The sequence below is a fragment of the Anneissia japonica genome, unplaced genomic scaffold (assembly GCF_011630105.1).
Source record: "Anneissia japonica isolate Jap-2015-1 unplaced genomic scaffold, ASM1163010v1 scaffold3782_len1007564_cov172, whole genome shotgun sequence".
NCBI lineage: Eukaryota > Metazoa > Echinodermata > Crinoidea > Comatulida > Comatulidae > Anneissia > Anneissia japonica.
In genome coordinates, this window is record NW_022716546.1 from 515646 (window position 1) to 535360 (window position 19715).

General features: G+C 34.6%; 2 protein-coding genes across 2 annotated transcripts in view; one reads left to right on the top strand and one right to left on the bottom strand.

Moving 5' to 3' along the window:
• LOC117109762 (nuclear protein localization protein 4 homolog) overlaps positions 1-14934 on the bottom strand; it is a 16410-nt gene extending 1476 nt beyond the window's left edge. The window contains exons 1-14 of the mRNA XM_033252173.1: positions 14815-14934; positions 14016-14096; positions 13018-13136; positions 12505-12684; positions 11517-11565; positions 10232-10326; positions 9089-9215; positions 7829-8008; positions 7142-7228; positions 3379-3450; positions 2683-2809; positions 1955-2115; positions 1579-1650; positions 1202-1420 (exon numbers count right to left, since the gene is read on the bottom strand). Coding sequence (XP_033108064.1) covers positions 1202-1420; positions 1579-1650; positions 1955-2115; positions 2683-2809; positions 3379-3450; positions 7142-7228; positions 7829-8008; positions 9089-9215; positions 10232-10326; positions 11517-11565; positions 12505-12684; positions 13018-13136; positions 14016-14096; positions 14815-14829 — 1584 coding nt within the window. The 5' untranslated portion in view covers positions 14830-14934. The remainder of the gene's footprint in view (positions 1-1201; positions 1421-1578; positions 1651-1954; positions 2116-2682; positions 2810-3378; positions 3451-7141; positions 7229-7828; positions 8009-9088; positions 9216-10231; positions 10327-11516; positions 11566-12504; positions 12685-13017; positions 13137-14015; positions 14097-14814) is intronic.
• Positions 14935-14951: 17 nt separating this feature from the next.
• Positions 14952-19715, top strand: part of LOC117109764 — a 7398-nt gene continuing 2634 nt past the window's right edge. The window contains exons 1-8 of the mRNA XM_033252180.1: positions 14952-15014; positions 15770-16434; positions 16919-17060; positions 17346-17375; positions 18026-18114; positions 18269-18339; positions 18848-18944; positions 19046-19091. Of these exons, the coding sequence (XP_033108071.1) occupies positions 15839-16434; positions 16919-17060; positions 17346-17375; positions 18026-18114; positions 18269-18339; positions 18848-18944; positions 19046-19091 (1071 nt within the window). The 5' untranslated portion in view covers positions 14952-15014; positions 15770-15838. The remainder of the gene's footprint in view (positions 15015-15769; positions 16435-16918; positions 17061-17345; positions 17376-18025; positions 18115-18268; positions 18340-18847; positions 18945-19045; positions 19092-19715) is intronic.

The window sequence follows — 19715 nt, forward strand, 5'->3', positions numbered from 1 at the left end:
TTGGGGGGGGGGGGCAAAGTGGGAGGGCTCGATGATAAAGTGAGGATTCCCTAGCTGGCAAAATAAGGCAGTACAGTATAACTCATAAGGTGAATTGTTTTTACTACTTTAATGTTGTTTTTAAATAAAGCTCTACAAAAACTTGAGCCCTGTTCAGACAGGACATTTTTTTTTTGGTTAAACCAACTTATACCTGGTTAGATTAATAAAATATAATGCAGTGTGGACAAACGCCTACATAACCTTCTCTATGGTAAAATTATCCGAGCCGTGTAACTTCAAGCAAATCATGTCAAGGAAAAATAACTGGCTATTTTTGCTAACGAGCAGAAGTGTTTGAGTTTTTACCTTTGTGATTGGTAGTACTGTGAGTAATCATAACTATCCCTGTGTAATTTGCAGTTGTAGTTTTATTCATTAAAAAAAAATCTGACATCTTAAAATGCATTTCTTCTTGAAACTCATAGTCTAGCCTTTGTCATAACAGTTGACCCATTTTCATGCAGGATTATCTTGATGGGATCAAGGTGAAATCTTATCGGGGTATTGTGGACCTCGTAAGGGTTAAATAATTTCATAACTATGTTGACAAACTGATTAATGTCAAGGCTCAAAGAGCTCATTATATGCAGCACGGTGGTCGATTAATCATTGACGAGATAGACAGCGAAATATGTAAACAAATTTATCTCACTCTAGGGAGAATGGTACTAGAAAGTAAAACACATGACATAAACAATGTTCAACATAAAAAGTATTGAATATATTGAAAATATATCAATGTTTCAAATACATTATCTAAAAAAATATTTTAATATAATTATTATAATATTATAGTTTATTAATATCATGATAAAGCCCTGCTATCAAACTTTATTTGACAAAAATATGTGACATACCTAAAATGGCCATGATGACATCACATCATGACCATATATAGGCACATCATGACTATATATAGGCACATCATGACCATATATAGGCACACCATGACTATATATGGGCACATCATGAATATATAAATACATAATGACCATATATAGGCACATCATGACTATATATGGGCACATCATGAATATATAAATACATAATGACCATATATAAGCACATTATGACCACATATAGGCACATCATGACTACATGTATATAGGGGCATAAAATTTGATAGTGTGGACCAACCTTTGTAGATAGTGATAATTACCTTAAGAGGAAACATTTCAAATGTTGCTAAGTAAATAAGAAGATGAAAATCTGACATTGCTTGCAAGAACTCTGAACTGGGAAACTGTTTCATGTACTTGGATAAGGATGATAAATCTTGGATCTCCCCAATGTCTGACCTATTTTCTATTGGGAAATGGTTAGCAGCATTACGCCCATTAAATGCATAGATAGGATCCTTCGAAAAACCACTGGGTACCTAAGAGATGAATAAAAAAAAAATGAATAATAATACTGTAATTGTTAAACAACACATAAATAATACTGTTACAAGAATTTGTATAAAGTGTCTAGCATAAATATAAAATATTGATTATGTTGATAAAATTGCTTTTTACAATTATAAACAATTCTTACGTCCAGTAACAGGAATTCAACCGGTAGAGGGCGGGCTAGCTTCTTCAGCACATTTCCATAGCTATCTTTTTCCTACAGGAAAAAAAAAAAAATTAATAGCACTGCTAAATTTGTATACAGATCCTCAACTCAGTATGTCATAGATTGTAAAATATCCAGTACAGATGATGTTTACTGTATAAAAAAAAAAATATGCACAGTCAGAATAGATAATAAAAATTAGCACATTAATAGCTCACAGATTCTTAGTATCCACAAGGCTGCTTACAATTATCATAAATGATATTGGTAAAATACATAGCTCCACAAAATATGACAAGAAGATGTAGCACATTGCTTATGCACAGATATAGCAACTAGTATAGAGACTGCTTACATTATAGAAGACATCTGGGACATACTGTTCCTGCGTGGACTCTCGTATGTAGCCAAGCTCCGGGGCATCTTTTGTTGGGATTAGACAGTTGTCCCTGACGAGTGCCATACACTGATTTGAAACCTGGTAACATTCTGGATGTATCTGATTATCAACATCACCTGAAGTGTTGAAATCACAAACATGAACACGGTATACACACACAGTAGAAGTGCATTACGATTGATCTGCAGTATTTGTAATACATAGACACAATGCTTATTGTGGTAATCAGTATAACAGTTTTTGCATTTTTTTGTGCCACTTTAAACAACATGACTTGGTTTTAGAAATCCGATTTGTTTTTTTAAGGAATGATTTATCCAGGACGAAATCTATTATTAGCAAAGCTTCAAGTATAATTTAAGATGATTAAGGGTGTGTAACAAAATCTTTATAGAGAAGGTAGATGCAATTATTAATCATTTTAATTAACCACTACATAATGAATATGATTATTAAAATCTGGTAGAAAGAAAGGGAAAACTCGATGCAGGATTAACAGGTTTTTTACACTTCTTCAATTTGTCTAAACAATGCTATAATTGTCATAAAAAAGCTATGCTCTTGCAAATTACACATTTTCTGTTACTTTTCGAAATTAAAACACTTTAGCTGCCAAAAAGTTGGCCAAGTTTGTTAAAAATGTTGATTGGGTTGTTTTTCGAAGAGATTAACAGCAGGAATACCTGTTATAATACATGTAACAAACTTGGATCCAAAATATCTATCTGTAGCTGCGTTACACGGATTGGAATACTGGTTCTGAAAGTTAGCAGCCATGATGCATTCTTCAGCACTAAGGAAGTGTGCATCCTATGGTAAGCAATGAATAACACATTATCATTCACATACAGGCGAGTTGAAAGGCTGAGCAATTAAGGCAGGAGCATGGCAATGTACAAACATGGTATCGGCGTGGGTACAAAGGCACGCTCGTCTATGGTTCTGGTGGTGGAACAAGTCTTCTCAGATAAGGACTATAAACCGTAGGCCCAGTGTACACAATAGGCTCATGTGCACTTTAAAGAACCCAGTATATCTTTCGAGACGAGTAGAGGGACCCTGGTATACTGGTCCATACAGTCCGTTGCGGACAGGCAAGAGTAGCTGGTACTGTTTTTTAAATCTGGCTTGTTTGCACTTTTAAAAACCCAATACATCTTTCGAGACGAGTAGAGTATTACCCAGGTGTACATTTAAGCTCCTGAAAATTTAGTGATAGGCAAATTAGCTGCCCGGTAATTTTCATTAAATGAGTGGAGTCAAGAAACTATAGACTGATTACCATTAAATTACAGAATAATGTTTCAACACCATACAAACTGGACTATACTGGAATCGTATATAAAATTCAATTAAAACTGTTGGTATTAAAAACATACCATGTTTCTTGTATGCTTGACTGTTCCTTTATTTAAATCTTCTGGTATTAAATCTGTGAATATCCAGCCGACCTACAAATATGGAAAAAAGTCTGTTATTAATATACTACCTACCAATATGCTAGTGTCAGATAATGACAGACAGATGGTGATCAAGAAATGTTGTATTGCACATAAGCACATAATTTAAATAGATAGAAGGGCAATAAATTCTAAAAATTAAGCAGAATTGTATGTGGTGTGGGGGAGGAAGGTTTGGGTCAGCAGAACTATGTGAAGAATTTGAGGGGATGGGGACAGAACATGCTGGGTTAAATATGGGATGTATGATGTTCAATCAATTCGAATAAGTAAAATTTTAAAAGATATATAAATGAAAGTATAGAATATTTGATTTAGCAGATTTGTAGGGGGAATAAAATAGAAGGTCAGAAAATGTTGAATTAAATCTTGGTTTGGCAAAATTCTTAAGGGAAATTTGGATGTCAGAAAATGGAGGACTAAGTAAGTAGAAAAAAACAGTAAAGAAAACATCATTAATTCAGCAGAATTGTAAAGGGAATTTTGGGTGACAAAATTCTAGATTAAGTAGAAATATAAAGATGGACATAAAAAAATGCTCAGTTCAGCAGAATTAAAAGGAGAGAGGTCAAGAATTTGAAGGGGGAAACTCAAAGTTCACATAATAGGCCTATTTATAACTGGGTATCTTTATTGACAATAAAACATTATACTGAGATATTAATGTAAACAAAATAATCTATGCCAGCGTAAGGACTAAACTGCTGATTAAATAATAAATAAATGATACCATTACAAATATTTTCAGTTATACAAAAAGTTTCAGTAATACTCTGTTGGTGTTGTTGATTATAATTTATAACAAATGTTTACTGTGTTCGTCCGTGCATTGAGCATTCTCCAGGGACATGTCATTATTGCCCAATCTTATCAGGATATTGTTTCAATGTTTATTGAGCTTATGATAATGATAGTTATCCTTGGAAGAAAACAACATAAACAACTATTAAATAAACTCAGGATCAATCTATGCTACATGACCTTAAAAAAATAACAATAAATGTTATTTTGCCTATCTGAATGGTGTTAACTTGGTTGAAAATCCCAAATATTGTGGTGTAAATGCACAATTTTGTGCTATATTAAGCCATAAAAATTCTCTGTATGAAGTCTACAAGGGATTTTTATTCCGAGACCCCAACTGAGGCCCCTTGGTTTGGACCCACTGCAATTGGACTTATTGGGCCCCCAGTCAAAAAACCTCTGGGGCCACAACTTGCCATTATATAAATAATTTATGTAAAGCGAAAAGAAAACAAACATACAGTGTACCCTCCAATTCCTGAAAATTTGAAGTGCTCTCAGAATTGGGTCTCAAATTAAAGGATAAGCTTTGTGTTAAGATTGAAAATCGTTATTTTGTTCTTTGAAAAAGTGATCTCGAATTAGAGGTGTCTAAGAATTAGAGGGTGCACTGTAATGCTAAACTTGTGTAAATTCTATTAATGTACATGCAACCTGTTGAATCACAATATTTCAGAATTATCTGATTTGTTTTGATAGACTGGGTAATTCAAGTGTTTTGCATTAGGTAGGCAACACTTGTCCTGATCAGGGAAATTAATTGTTCTGTCTAAAGATACGTTCCAGCATCCACCTGAACCTAAGGGGGAGACTCATTTTTTTTATTTTTCTTACTTTGATTTTATATTTACTGTCATGATAGCAATCACCTGTAAAAGGTTCACTGTGTGAACAAAATCAAGTTGTTTGTCAGACTGTAATATGCTATTAATCTCATCTTTATTGCTATATATAGGATACCACATCTATATACAACACTATTTCATAAGGGTTTCTTTTGTTAATGGTTATAAAATGTTCTAATGGAACATACTAGTTTTGTCCATATCTGTAATCAATTAAAAACCATTAGTCCTATAATGACCTCAGTTCACCCATATTGGAGCAGTGATTTAGAAGTGCCTGGTTTGTTTCAGGTAAACAAATCGGCCAATCATCGATGAGTAAACACAAGTCAGATCATATTGGCTGTTTAGTTACCATAGTATCAGCTGGCCTAATCAAGATGATTGCAGAAAAGAGCTAAAGACATACAAGATGGTACTTTACTAATATCACCCAGACAAATAAAGAAAAAGATAATATTATCAGAATTGGCTAGAAACTGATGGTAAGGCATATGGTAGAATTATTGATAGTGATGAACCAATTTAAGTGAAATTAGACATCCAATTCAGACGGGCTGAGACCATAGATCAATCCAAAAAAAGCTTTATTGTCTGTAAAATATCAATCTGTCTGTACACAGAAAAATGGCACAAGTACGTAAAATTATGAATACAGTTCGTCTCCATTCTGAGACCACCTTGAGAACTGAAAATCTGGGGTGGTCTCAGGATTTGGTTTCCAATTATAGTGTTAGCTTTTAGATTTTATTATTTGGTTCTGTGAAACAGTAATTTCAAATTTGAGGTGTCACGAATTGGGGGGTGCACTGTATAACTACTGTAATTTTAACAGGGCAGATTTATGGGGGGAGGGGGCTAGCCTGAACCCTCAAATTGTTTTGAAAATTACAAAACCGGGGAACAATACATTTAAATTTAAATTTCACAGTGCCATTTACAGCCATTTAGCAGTGTCATAAAATAGGCGTCTCAGATCATCAGTTCAAAACCTGGCAATTCAGTGTTAACTAATTTATTGATGATTTTCCAGAATTTTATCCCAGACAAAAGAATCTAGTTTAACATGTCTGAAATCTCAACATATGGTGATAGGCTACATGATAGTGGAAGTCAATATCCACATGTTACAGGTCAACAAAAACAATATATTCCAGCAAGAGTTGAAGAACTGAAGTCAAGCGAATAAAATTTAATGCCTAAAATTAGAAGGAATTTTTCAAGGGTTAAGAAGAAAAATTGTGGGGTGAGAGCAAGTTATATTTGGACGTCAAATCAGGTTCAAGGCTCTGCTAATCTCTAACAGATTTTATCCAGATTGTTCAATATGTTTACAAAACTCAACAAGGGTGAGTCTCCCGAGGGCAGCAGATACTTGGAATTTAGAATCAATGGTATAAGAGGGCAAACATCTAATCTATTTTTTTATGATCTTAATTGTCATAAATGCTATCAAGGGGCAATATTTATTACAATTATATGTAATCATATAACAATATAACTACATTCAAAAAGTGCAATAAATTTGATAAAGAGGTTTTTATGGTATAATCTATATGACATAAAAGTAAACATAGATTAAACTGAATGGGAACATCTAATAAAAAATCAATCAGATTAAGGCATCAAAAATACATCATTATAATTCACTCTCTGATTTTTTAAGATTATTCAACTGATTGATTAATCACTTAACTGATTGAACAACTAATTGATTGATTAATATATCAATTTAACAACTGATTAACTGATCAAATGATTTAACAACTGATTAACTGATCAAATGATTAAACAACTGATTGATTGACTGACTGAATAATTAATTGATTAATTCACCAATACATTGATTGACGTTTGGTCAATTGGTTGACTGATTGAATAATTGATAAATCAATTAATGACAAATTGACTTACCAATTAATTTATGTAAAGGATTTATAAAGTGATTAAGTGGCTGATTGATTGACAGAAAATTGATGGATTGATTGACAGAAAATACTCTGGAAAGTCTCAAGCAATTAACTTATCCTTACCTTTCTTAGCCCAAGTTTGTTTGCTATTCTATCTAATGTTTCATTTTTTGGATCTAAAAGTAGTTCAACACTATTGGCTGTAGCTCTCTGAATTAAATAGAAAAGAAATATATTAATACAGCTTTTTATACTACAAGAATGTATAACTGTTAAAAAAAATAAAGTGAATTTTAAAAACTGATAGGTAAGTTATATTTAAAATATTAACACATATATTATTGCATTTATTATTAAACATATATACAATGTTGTTTAGCGACTATTAAATCCCAACACTAATGCATGTCTATACTATGTATTCTATTATCTATTTCTGCTAGTAATCAATATAGGATTTCGATATACTACAACATACCCACTTATATATACCCTTGCAGACAACACAATGGATAAAGTACCTTTACCCAGACCACAAACATGTTAGTGGGGATTGTCTTATATATCTACTTAACATTTTTAAAAATGTGGCAGAAAAAAAAAAAATAACAGCAGGCGTGGATGAGGAACAAGTTTCTATTTTTACTTGGCCTATATTTTCCATACTTCAAAGGTGCATTCACACCAAATCCATACATTTTTGGATTGGAAAGCCCTATGATCAGAAAATCGAACAATGACGCTGGAGTTGGAACAATGACGATGGAGGAAATTGTAAATGTGGATTCAGTTTAAGCCTGGTCTGCTTACCTGAGGAGGTTCATATATTGTGGAAACAATAGCCTTTATTCCAAGTGGAACATCTTTATGAATATCATAGCGACCTAGCATGTACCCTATCCGCTGGAAACCAGTCTTACGCCAGTACTCTAGAAAGTGATCTATGACGGATCCATTCTCAAACATTACATTATCTACATGTCGATACATCTACAGGAAAAAACATATAATAATTATATAAGTAAAATGATATCAGTAAACACATGAAGATAGCGAAATAAATACAGGTCTCCTTCCAACTACAGATGACTTTTGGGACTAGGGTTTTCATGCAGTGGCCATGCCAGCGGGAGGAGGGGTGCAGCAGGTGCTTAAGTCCCCCACTAAACATGTCAAGACCCCCCTCCCCCACCAGACAGAGCTCGTCAGGCAGTTGGACTTAAAAAATATATAAAAATAGGCCCACGCCAAGCCAACGCATGTCTGCCACAATCAGAGAGTGTCATTTTCTTATTCCTATTCTTAAAAAAATTTCATTTGGGAGGGGAAACACCCTCTAAAATCCTTCCCCCAACTCGGACCACGAGCCCAAGTCCCCCTGTCGGACAGCTCAGTTCCCCCAGAAAATATATCCTAGAGCTGCCACTGTTTTCATGAACTTTAGCAGCTTTGGTCTCTAATTAGAATAATAAAGACATTTGTCAATTTTTGGTCTTTAATCAGAGGGTCCTTAATTAGAGGGAGACCTGTAACTATTTCACCTATTCATTACTGCTATAAGCTTCAATCATGAGATTAAAGCTAGGCATATCTAAAGTATTAGTTGTGTCTCTAACAGGAACAGAGTGAAATAAGGTTGCATTTGAGCTGGCCTGAAGTTGTATGTATGGAAATACAGTGGTGGATTCAAGGGGAGAGGGGGGAACCAGCTGGCCACCCCACCCCACCCCTCTAAATTTGTTCAAAATTATAAAATAAAAGGGAGAAAAAAAGCAAATTATATTCAAATTTAAGTCTGGGAGTGCCATTTCCAGCAATCTAGTGGTGCCATAATCATCAAGGTTGTGATTGGGTGGTATAGACCCTCCATCTGCGAAAGTCCCCCGGGGACCACTCTATTTTTAATTCCTCGATCCTTGATATAATGTTTGCATACATATAGATTGCATAATGCCAAGACCTCTACATACTTCACATTATTAATACAATCATTGGAACAATATGAACATACTCAGATCCCTGGAAGAGTACACCATATTAAATGTGTAGGGTAGTATTCAATATACTTACCTGTCTATCTAGAGTCACTGGGCTGGGTTGACAGTTTGTGCAAATGCCCTCAGGCCACGGAGCATGCCCAGTTGGACAGTTTGTCTTTATTTTACATGACAAGTTTTCAAGATTAATAAATTTACCCCTGTATGATAAAAAGAAAAGTCCACTGGGAATAGTATTCAGTTTTCATAATACAGTATACCTACACTTTTCAGGTTGGTTGATGGTAAAATATTGAAAGAATCCTGGCTACACTCCTAATTTTAAACATATTTTTGATTTGCCCATATATGGGCATGATGATGCCAGGGTTCTCACTACGCTGGTCGGCAGTGGTCGGGCCCATCCAGCACTCAACATTTCCCACCAGTATTTTTAGGCCGCCGACCACCACTATTTTTACAGTTGATAGTGGAAAAAAACGTAAGCTAACAAAATTGCACGACTACCAGAGTACAGAGTTGTTGATTAACCTGATTTTGTCAGCCAGTGGAGGGGGAAGTTTTGACATCGGCAACCACGCCCCCTGGGCTGGGGGTGGTCACCAACCACCACTCCAAAATGCTGGTGAGAACCCTGTGATGCCATATCACATCCTTATTATTATTATGGTTAAATCACAGGTAATAATTTAAATATTCATTACAAAAAATATTCTTACTGTATTTATCGTTACTTAATCTAATGTAGAGATATAAAAAATAGAAGATAAGGCGAGACCATTTTTATACCTTGTTTAGCAAACCAGCCGACTGCAAATATTGATGATTTCAAATAAAAATCAAATTTTATTTTTGGCCAATTAGCGCACCCGCTGCCACGAAAAAGTGGAAATTTCAGAAAAAAATGAAAGTTTTTCATTATTTTTATTACCCCCTCCACTGCCTTGAAATCTCCAAAGATAAGATATGTATATTTCTTACTATTTTTATAATTTGAAAAATGTAACCATTCTATTTTACATTTCCCATTAAAATTTTATTTTTATTTGTTCCTCTGTCTGGATGATTTTGGCAAAACTATTTGCTAAATAAGAAAACAAAATTTTATTTTTATTCTTATTCCGCCCTCCTCCGATAATCTTTAAAAAACATAAGTACGCGAAACAAGGAATAGAAAAAGTCTTGCCTAAATAGCAATAAAAAAAAAATATCTTACTTATCTGCACCGCCTTTCAACTTGCGTATATATGTGTGAAAGGACATGTGCTTTATGGGTGGGTCTTGCATCATCATGTACTTCTCATCATACGGCTGAAAAAAAGAAAGAAAAAGGCTTCATAAACACCACTAAATACCAACTACTATCTGTGAATTATTATCATTTCAAATTGAGCTATATTGAAATTTGTATCCATTACTATTTGAGTGATTTCTTTGCTTTTTTGTACTGATCTCAATTTATCAGTTATAGCTCACACTGCAACTCAGAATGCGTACATTTTTCTGTGTCGCTGTCACATGGTATATTATATGGCTTTGGTTGTTGTTAGTTGGAGAACAGATTTGTTGATAAAGAAATATTTGAAGGAAGAATTTACCGGAGAACCCATTGGAATATGAATGTTGCAGGATTAAAAGGATCAACAATTCGTTATTGAAGAATTACAGTATGTAGAAAGAGAGCCCTCAAACTTACATTTATGTATTAACAATCTGAATCCACTTATCTTATCTACTACTCTACATCTCTATTTAATACCTTTAATTTAAATCATTATTAAATATTATTATATTCCCTACCTGGGAAGGTTAGTTTATCTGCATTACTTCTTGGGAGATGAACTGGTATCCATGATAGTAAAGGCAGTAGGCCTACAGTATGTGCACAGATAAGACCAGCACTCCCTTAGGAGTGGAGAAAGTTTTCCCTTGTGCATAATAACCATAGAGGTATAATAAAAATACTAGAGTGCTAACTGCTATGTATTCCATGTTTGAAATACGCAGAGCTGTGTGTGTACCATACAAGACAGCTACCATAGATTCAACCAATCATAATGCGCTAAGCATCATTTCAATGTCGCCTCTAATGTAAGTTTTGAATACATCTACGTAGAAACTTAGGTGTTGTGGTGTAGCGTACATGATTTCGATTTTCATTCTTCAGTACTTTATTTTTAAATCAGATACTCCACTTGGCCTCTTTTTGGTTCCCACAGTTTAGTAATTTATTAATATTAATAATAATAATGATTAATGAAATAACAGTTAGTTAGCGGTCTTAATCATGGTTGTAAATATGCACACTAAGCCTGAAGGCGGCGCTTTCCTACTGTGGCCATCTTGGATGGCACACATACACAACTCTGCATTGCTTCGTCGCCTAGTCAGCACTCTAGTTCTTTAATGCCTTTATGATAATAACCTTGTGTCTTTCGGCAGAGGGCGCTATATATAACATCTTACATTAATTATTTAACAAATTATTCCTATTCACTTACCTCCAATGGGACACAATGCACACATTTAGAGTTCTCGTTGTGATGACAGCTAAAATAAAAATTTTATATATGATTATTAATTATGACAACAACACTAATAAAAATAATTTAATAAAATAATATTCTAATATTATGAATGATGATGATGATTTTTATATATTTCTATTTAGTTTATTCATAAATGACAATCCCATTCATTAGACAAACATTAGGAAGTGGAGTTTTTTGTTGTGATAAAAAAATTCTGTTGTTTGACAAGAATTGAATCCCGGATACAATTACAGTAGCACACACTTGGAGAGTAAAGTTGTGCACTTAATGCGTCTGACGAAATCCAACTCCACTATCTTGGAGTACTAGATGACGCGATGCCGTCTGCTAACCGTAGGTGGCAGTCTGCACAGATCGTCATTAAAAATTATCCGTTACATGCACGTTGCGGCATTGCGTTCACCATAGAGTCATGTCGGCCAACTACCATTGAGAGCAGTGAGTTGCCTGGCTTCAGATCACAATAAACAAGGAAGGTTTTATTAACATCTGTATGTTATGTTAATTAATATCTATAATGGAAAACATTATTTATCAGCTAAGTCTAGAAGAAGACTTACTTCCAGTGGGGTCCTTCTGGTGGTGATTGGGTAGTACACCGGGAGACAATCCCCTACTCTTTTCCAAAGAGTGTACTGCGTTCTTTAACATGCACATGGGCCATAAATGCACACGGGACCAACGGCCTAAAACATCTCATCTGAAAGACGGTGCGCTATTGTAGCTTGTATTTCAACCCTCTAGCTGAAACACAAGGAGAGGCAGCGATGGGAATTGAACCCGGGACCTAGAGATCTCCACAGTTCAGCGCACACACAGTGGCTACCACCAGATTAGCCAACTGAGCTAGGCTGCTCTCTGAAAGCTAGGCTGCTCTCTCAGGACGAAATGAAATGTTAAAAATAACAATAATAATGTCAATCTGCATACAACATACAATTGTTGATCTCTCTTTCTATAAATGCGGCCATCTTCTTTAGCCAGGAGCACGTCCACTTCGTCCTCCTCAACCTCACCCGGGGCAGCGGTAACGCCCGCCTCACCAGTACCAGCATCCTCTGTTTCCATTGCACTCGCACCACGAACATTTGGGAACAAATAAAGCATGTCTCCATTTCTGTAGTAAAATAATAAATTCATATGTGTAATTAATTTTAACAATACTTATTTTATTCTGGTTATTAGGTCTCTTCTGAAAATTATGAAATATTTTTGAGCAAGAAAGTTATTGTTTTGGTTAAATATTTTGGATTTAAAATTAAATAGAAGTCTCCCACCAACTAAATACCACTTTTAGAACCAGGGTTTTCATGGTCTTTTTTGGTCTCTAATTAGAATAATCAAGATAAAAAGACATTTTGTTAATATGGGACCACACAAAGTGGTCTTTAATTGGAGGGGTCTTATATTAGAGGGAGACCTGGATATGTATTACATACTAGCATTTTACCTTATTTGGAAGCTACTAATGGTTTGTCGTGATGATGACGATGATGTCAGCTCTTGTGTTTTGTTTCTGTTTTTGTAGAGGTTGAAGCCATCTTTAGGCAACTGGAGTTCATCTGCTACCTGTTAAAATATCAATATTTGGCATATAATGTATTTATACAATAGATATACAGTATTTAAATATCATACATTTTATTTAGTATTAACTTTGAATAACAGGGCTAAAAAATACAGAATGTAAATATAATAACCAATACATTTTTATACATTACTGCGCCACACCACTTCTGCATAATAATGAAAAGAAATTTGGTGCTCAATACTATCAGAGCAGCAACAGACCTGGTTGAATACCTCTAGACCATCGTCGAATAGATAGAGGAAGTTACAATGATACGGCCATGTAACCAGAGCCAAGGCCCTGTCCAATCCTACAAGGTACCACTCCAGGCAGCTGAAGACGAGGCAGACAAAGGAAGAAGAGGGCAGATAACATCACTGAATGGACTGGGAAATCCTACACGGAGACACAGGTGGTGGCACCTGAACGAGAATCTGAACCAATAATAAAGGCATTGTTCATGGATTGGATTGGATTGGATTGGATTTATTCAGTGTAAACTCCAAGGATAGCCCACGAAAGTCTAGAAGAAGACTTATTTCCAGTGGGGTCTTTCTGGTGGTGATTGGACAGAACACCGGGAGACAATCCTCTACTCTTTTCCGAAGAGTGTACTGCGTTCTTTAATGTGCACATGGGCCATAATATAGAAGTAGAAATAGTGTGGGACCAACGGCTTAAACGTCTCACCTGAAAGACGGTGCGCTATTGTAACTTGTATTTCAGCCCTCTAGCTGAAACACAAGGAGAGGCAGCGATGGGAATTGAACCGGGGACCTAGAGATCTCCACGGTTCAGCGCACACACAGTGGCTACCACCAGATTAGCCGACTGAGCTAAGCTGCATGTTCATTAAACATTATTATAAATGGTGTTACCTTGCGTAATAATTTTGAACAGGATGACGATGGTGAAACATTGATTCGCTTTGTGCCCTCTGGTGACTGAATTCGAACAATCTGTTGAGAAAATGATTTTTTTTTTTTAAATTCATTCAGTAAATTTATTCTAATTGTGAAAATTGTGCTGAAAGGATATTATAATAGACTCCACTTTGTTAAAGAAACACCTTGACATGAAGAGAAAGAACTTTTCAACCACATTTTCACAATTAAATATACATATATTATATATATATATTTACATATTGACTCCAATAGTTATATGTCTGGATTTTATTTTCAGTTTCAAATAAACACTATTTCTACTTCTATATTAACATACAATTACTACAGTGAATTTGATTTATCTTACAATTAATGACTACAGTCTGGAATAAAGCATATAGCCTAGGTGAACTGGTTGGATATATCTGTTGCTCAGAAAATTGAACAACTTCCTTCACAGCCATACATACCTTGTAAAGTAGGCTTTAATAAATACTGGTTTCAAGGGCTATCTATGGTACGGTGTGCCCTACCATTTTGAATTAATTTGGTCTGTATTTTTTTATGCAAAAAAGAAAACCAATGAACCAATCATACAGAACTGGTACGAATCGTCCACGAGAAAACCAAAACTGTCTAGTTACCACAGGGCAACTTGACTACTTCTCCACCGGCAAAAAATATTACTGGATAAGCACTGGCCTAGGAAATTACTTAGTTTCCAGAAAGTTAATGATTTTTGAAACATTTTATTTAATGGCAAAACAATAAAACTAATCTCATTACTTACAATAGTCTTCGACATCACCACTTTAAATGACAGGTATAGGGTAATAAACGATTGTTTTGAATCAGTTATTAATATTATACAGCACTTTTTCAGAGTTCATTCGGATTATTGATAGCGCCCTCTACGACTAGGGTGATCCCATGATGACCTTCGAACTTATTTTGCCATCGCGACTGTAAACACTGCGATAAAAAGGATAGGTAAAGAATACATAAATTTACAGTTTATTTTGGTTTATTTGCAAAACATGGTCTACTAAAGCATTAAATAGCACTATTGTTTTGAGATGTAATAAATGATTGCGATTGTCTATAAAGTTTAGATCCTAGCCTAGGCCTGGCCTAAGCTCTCAAGAGAGAGTAAATAAACCTGTTGTTGAACTCACGCTCTAGTCTCGGCTACGTCAGTAGAGTTAGGCCCTATTGCTAGCTTGTGTGTTCATAGGCTAAGACAGACTTCTGAAGTACTACAGAACGTCCGTAGTTAGGCCTATTTTCTACGGAAATTTTGCCTAATTACGGACGTACGGAAATAGACACAAAATACTACAGAAATTGATCAGGCTTGCACATAAATAATAGGGCCTAGGTCTAAAGTTCAAAACAAATGACTTTTCCATCAGGATCTTTGGTTACACTGTCCCTAGACAACTTATACTTGTCGGATTACTGATAAATTATTGTGAAAACTAAGAAAATGTGGCCCAAAAATCTTCATCCTACTTTTGAGTCGAGTTGATGTGGGGACGTCTCTGCCTTCTTATTCATCCTTGTGATATACCGGTTCACCCCTGAGTAGTTTTAAAAGTAACTCACATATTATATCAGTTCCAATAAATAAACAAAATGATAAATGTTTGTTTATGATTTCAAAATTGTTTGTATTTTAATTCATTCGCATTATTGATAGACTAGGCCTATATTTACTATATAGCATTATTTCTGTTGTTTTCCAGTTGATGTGATTCTGTTTTGAAGGATGATATTTTGCGCCCCATCATATTTACGTGAGGTTGTCTCTCAAAATGAATCCGTCCAGATTTAACTCAAACCTGAAGACAGCTCAGCTGATGTTTGAACCGGTTCCTCCTTCTGAGAATCGGCCACCTCATCATGAGTGTCCGATGATGCGACGTCGCGTTCAAAGCGCAAAACCAAGAATCTCAACTTCTCATGTTGAAAAGCGGGAGGACAAACTAAGCTACCTTGAGGTTAAATTTACTGAGAGCATGCGCCCTAAGTCGGCATTCACAAACCGTGAAAGACTTAACGCCCCAACAAATTCATTCAAGGTTAAAGAAATCAGTAGGTGCCCTCAAAGAAACTTCAAATTAAAGACACTGAATACAAAACTTAAGAAGGATATTCTTCCCAAGGATGGGGTAACCCTTCAACCTGCCATCTTTGGTCTTGAGAGGGGTACTTCATCTTCAGATAAGGTCAAAGGTGATATAGAAGAGCAGACAAAACAGTACCCATATAAATTAGACTCCTCCAGTGCTGCAGAATCTCAAGAAGAGAAAATTATTCCAAGTAAACAATGTGTGGTTTCAACAAGGAAAATTCCATCTGGGGTTGCAAGGCTAACAGAATGGCTCTTAGAAGATGTTGATGAAGATATGTAAGTCAATATAACTGTGGCATAGTAGCTAGGCACCATAATCGTCCTTTAAATGCAAAGTCCAAACCTTTGTACTGTACATAATTTTCATTTTTATAATAATCTTTAATACAGTTAAACTTGCCTGAGTCAACTTTTCCTAACTCGAATAATTTCTAAGTCGATCTTATTTTACATGCTAAATTGTTATGTTTTCCATTTAATAACGAACTGCAAGTTGAATTTTGTCTATGTCAAACAATTTTTCAATGCCATTTTGTATTCAACTTAGGCAAATTCAACTAAATATGAAGGTTTGGTAAGAAGAAACCACTTCCCTTTAATGGAATATCGATGCCACTACTGTTGGTGCCATTTTCACTGCCTTTGTTGTTGCTGCCATGAAGATTGCCATTTGAAGTAATAATTATTACATGTTATGCTGTTGTTATTACTATTGAAGCTAATTATTTATTGTAATTATTGTACAATTATGATATTACAGATGTGGTGTTAGCTCTCAAGATTGCCTCATTTTCTTACCTTGTTTACATGTACAAGGAGAGATGCTGCCAACGGTACCGCCACCTAATGATGATTTAGATCAAGAGAAATGCAAACTTATTCCAGCTCCATACAAACCCTATGTGAGTTACCTATATATCTAGGATTGTCATTGTTGTTTAAATGTTGACAGTGGGGAAAATAACAACATAACATGATGTATAGATATACAGTATAAAGGTATAGTTTAGTGCAATGCAATAGATTTAAAAAATGTTGACATTCCATCATCATCATCATGTCTCTGAAACATGATTTGCGAGGAGTGACTGGTTTGGCTTGTCTTAGTTACATTTGATTGACTTTGGCGTACGAAAATCTATTAGCTATTTATATACTAAAATTTATGAATTTTTCTTTATACCTAGGATCCAAAAGATTTGTTCCATTATGATGTGGTAAGTTACAATACTTAGTGATATTATTATTATTATTATTATTATTATTATTATTATTATTATTATTACAGACTCTACTGAAAGAAAATTATAATATGTTATTTTGAGATTAATTTTTTAAAATTATATTTATAAAAGCATATAAGCATGGTTAACCCCCTCCCCAAGCTCTTTGTTTTATCCTTTAAATAGAAATAAATTAGAAAATGGATGTCCTCTTATAGGCCTATAATAATAATCACAATAAGACTATAATCACACTATTATCATTACAGAGGGTGTGGTTCTAAGCTTACCAACACACTGTATCGTACAACTGTCAGTCAATGAACCCATTCTCGGCATGCACTCAGTGATGTGAAGCATACAGTCTGAGCGTATCATCATTCAAAATGATCCCTTGCATTCCATGTATTCCGAGCTATAGAATCTACATCAGCCGATGACCATCAGTGCAGTGGTGCACGGCTTCACAATTATTTGCAAAAACATTAATGATAATAGTTAAAATTCTAAATTCAAATTATTTTTTATTTTCACACAAATTTAATTGATCATAAATTTACAACAAAACAAGTTGTTTTTTTTTTTTTTTTAACCATTACAGTAGAGTTATTTAGTTATGGTCGTTTTTTCAAATTTTGTTGCAGGCTAAACACATACCCCCTGACCATGTGTGTTCCCACACAAAACATGGACAAATTTATGGCCCTGATGGTAAATTATTGCATGATATAAGGTGAGGTTCACAAAAATAAAAGTTATATGTAAAATAATTATAAAATGAATAAATATTTGTGTGTGTATTTTTTCCATTCTACAAGTGGCAGGCTTTCTGCATATAATGCAATTTTAAATAAAGTAAACTAAGCTAATTATGGCTACATTTTCAGGCAATATGGTGAATCTAGGAGTTCCACTGCAATACGAAAAGAAATTCTAGATCTTGAGAAACTACTTAAAGGTGAGATCAACAGACACATGTTTTATTTATTGATTTATACATTTTAGGACAAAGTCCTCCAAGGATAACCGAAAGTGTAGAACTCTATTGAAGGATATTTCCATGGCAAAAAACATTAGCAAAAAACAGAAACTAAATTAAGCAACAAACAAACAGGATCAAAACAACATAACTGTTATATTTATATGCTGTCTATCATTCTTTATTTTAAATCATTGTTTTGGCTATCTGGTTTTTGAAGGACTCTCCTTTTCGGAATTACACTATTACGAAAAAACATCAAGAAGATAAAAGAAAGCCAAATTGAACTTTCTACAGAACTGTAAAAATTTGGTGTTTACCCTGCATTTAACATACAGTAAAATACGTTTAAAAAAAGTATTTTTTTCAATGTTCAATAATTTTTTCCCTTACAACATAATTGCTTGGCTTCACTTCCGTATTTAATGATTTGTGTTCTTATATTTTAATGTTCTTTCTTTTTTTTTATTTGGTATTCTATTAATAGGCATTGGAAACAAAGAGGGGTGTACAGTAGTTCAGTATCAAAATGAAATCAACATGCTACAGACAACAATCAAGCAAACATTTGAGATGTGTGATGAGTAAGTATCATAACTAAAGCTCAGTGTCAAACTATTGTTTCAAATATTTGTATTATTCATTAAATTTGTGTGGTATGAATAAAACATTTGTTACTTTTCAGATTACGCGAAGCATGTAGAAAAAGGGAGAGTCCAGTTCCTGACATGGTAAGAAAAACATTTGATAATTAGCAATGTTTTAATAATTTCAACTTAATGAAATAATTATAAAACCGGAGGGGGCGTTTATTCCAAGCGGGGCGTTTATTTAAATAAATATGGTGTTTTAACTGCTTGTATTGCACTAATATTAATATTAATATTGATATTGTGTTGTAGTATAAGTACTTGGTTGGGTGTGTAAATTAATCATGTCAAAGGGAAATTCTAGACTATACTTTTTAAGAAAACTAAATCATTTTAATTCTACAACTGTTCTACAAATGAATAATGGAAAGTGTTCTTATATACGGCTGAATTATTTGGTTTAGTAGCTTCCGAAAATCCATCTTAAAAATGTACAATGCTTAGTAAATAAGCAATGCGAAAGTCTGACTAAGTAGTAGCCATGATGCAAGACAAAGACCATCGGGTGCAGGTCAACTCGGCCACAAGTCAACTCGGCCACAGTCAACTCGGCCACAAGTCAACTCGGCCACAAGTCAACTCGGCCACAAGTCAACTCGGCCACAAATCAACTCGGCCACAAAAAGTTCCGGCCACAAGTCAACTCGGCCACAAAAAAATTGGCTACGTTCTACTCGGCCACAAGTCAACTCGGCACAAGTCAAC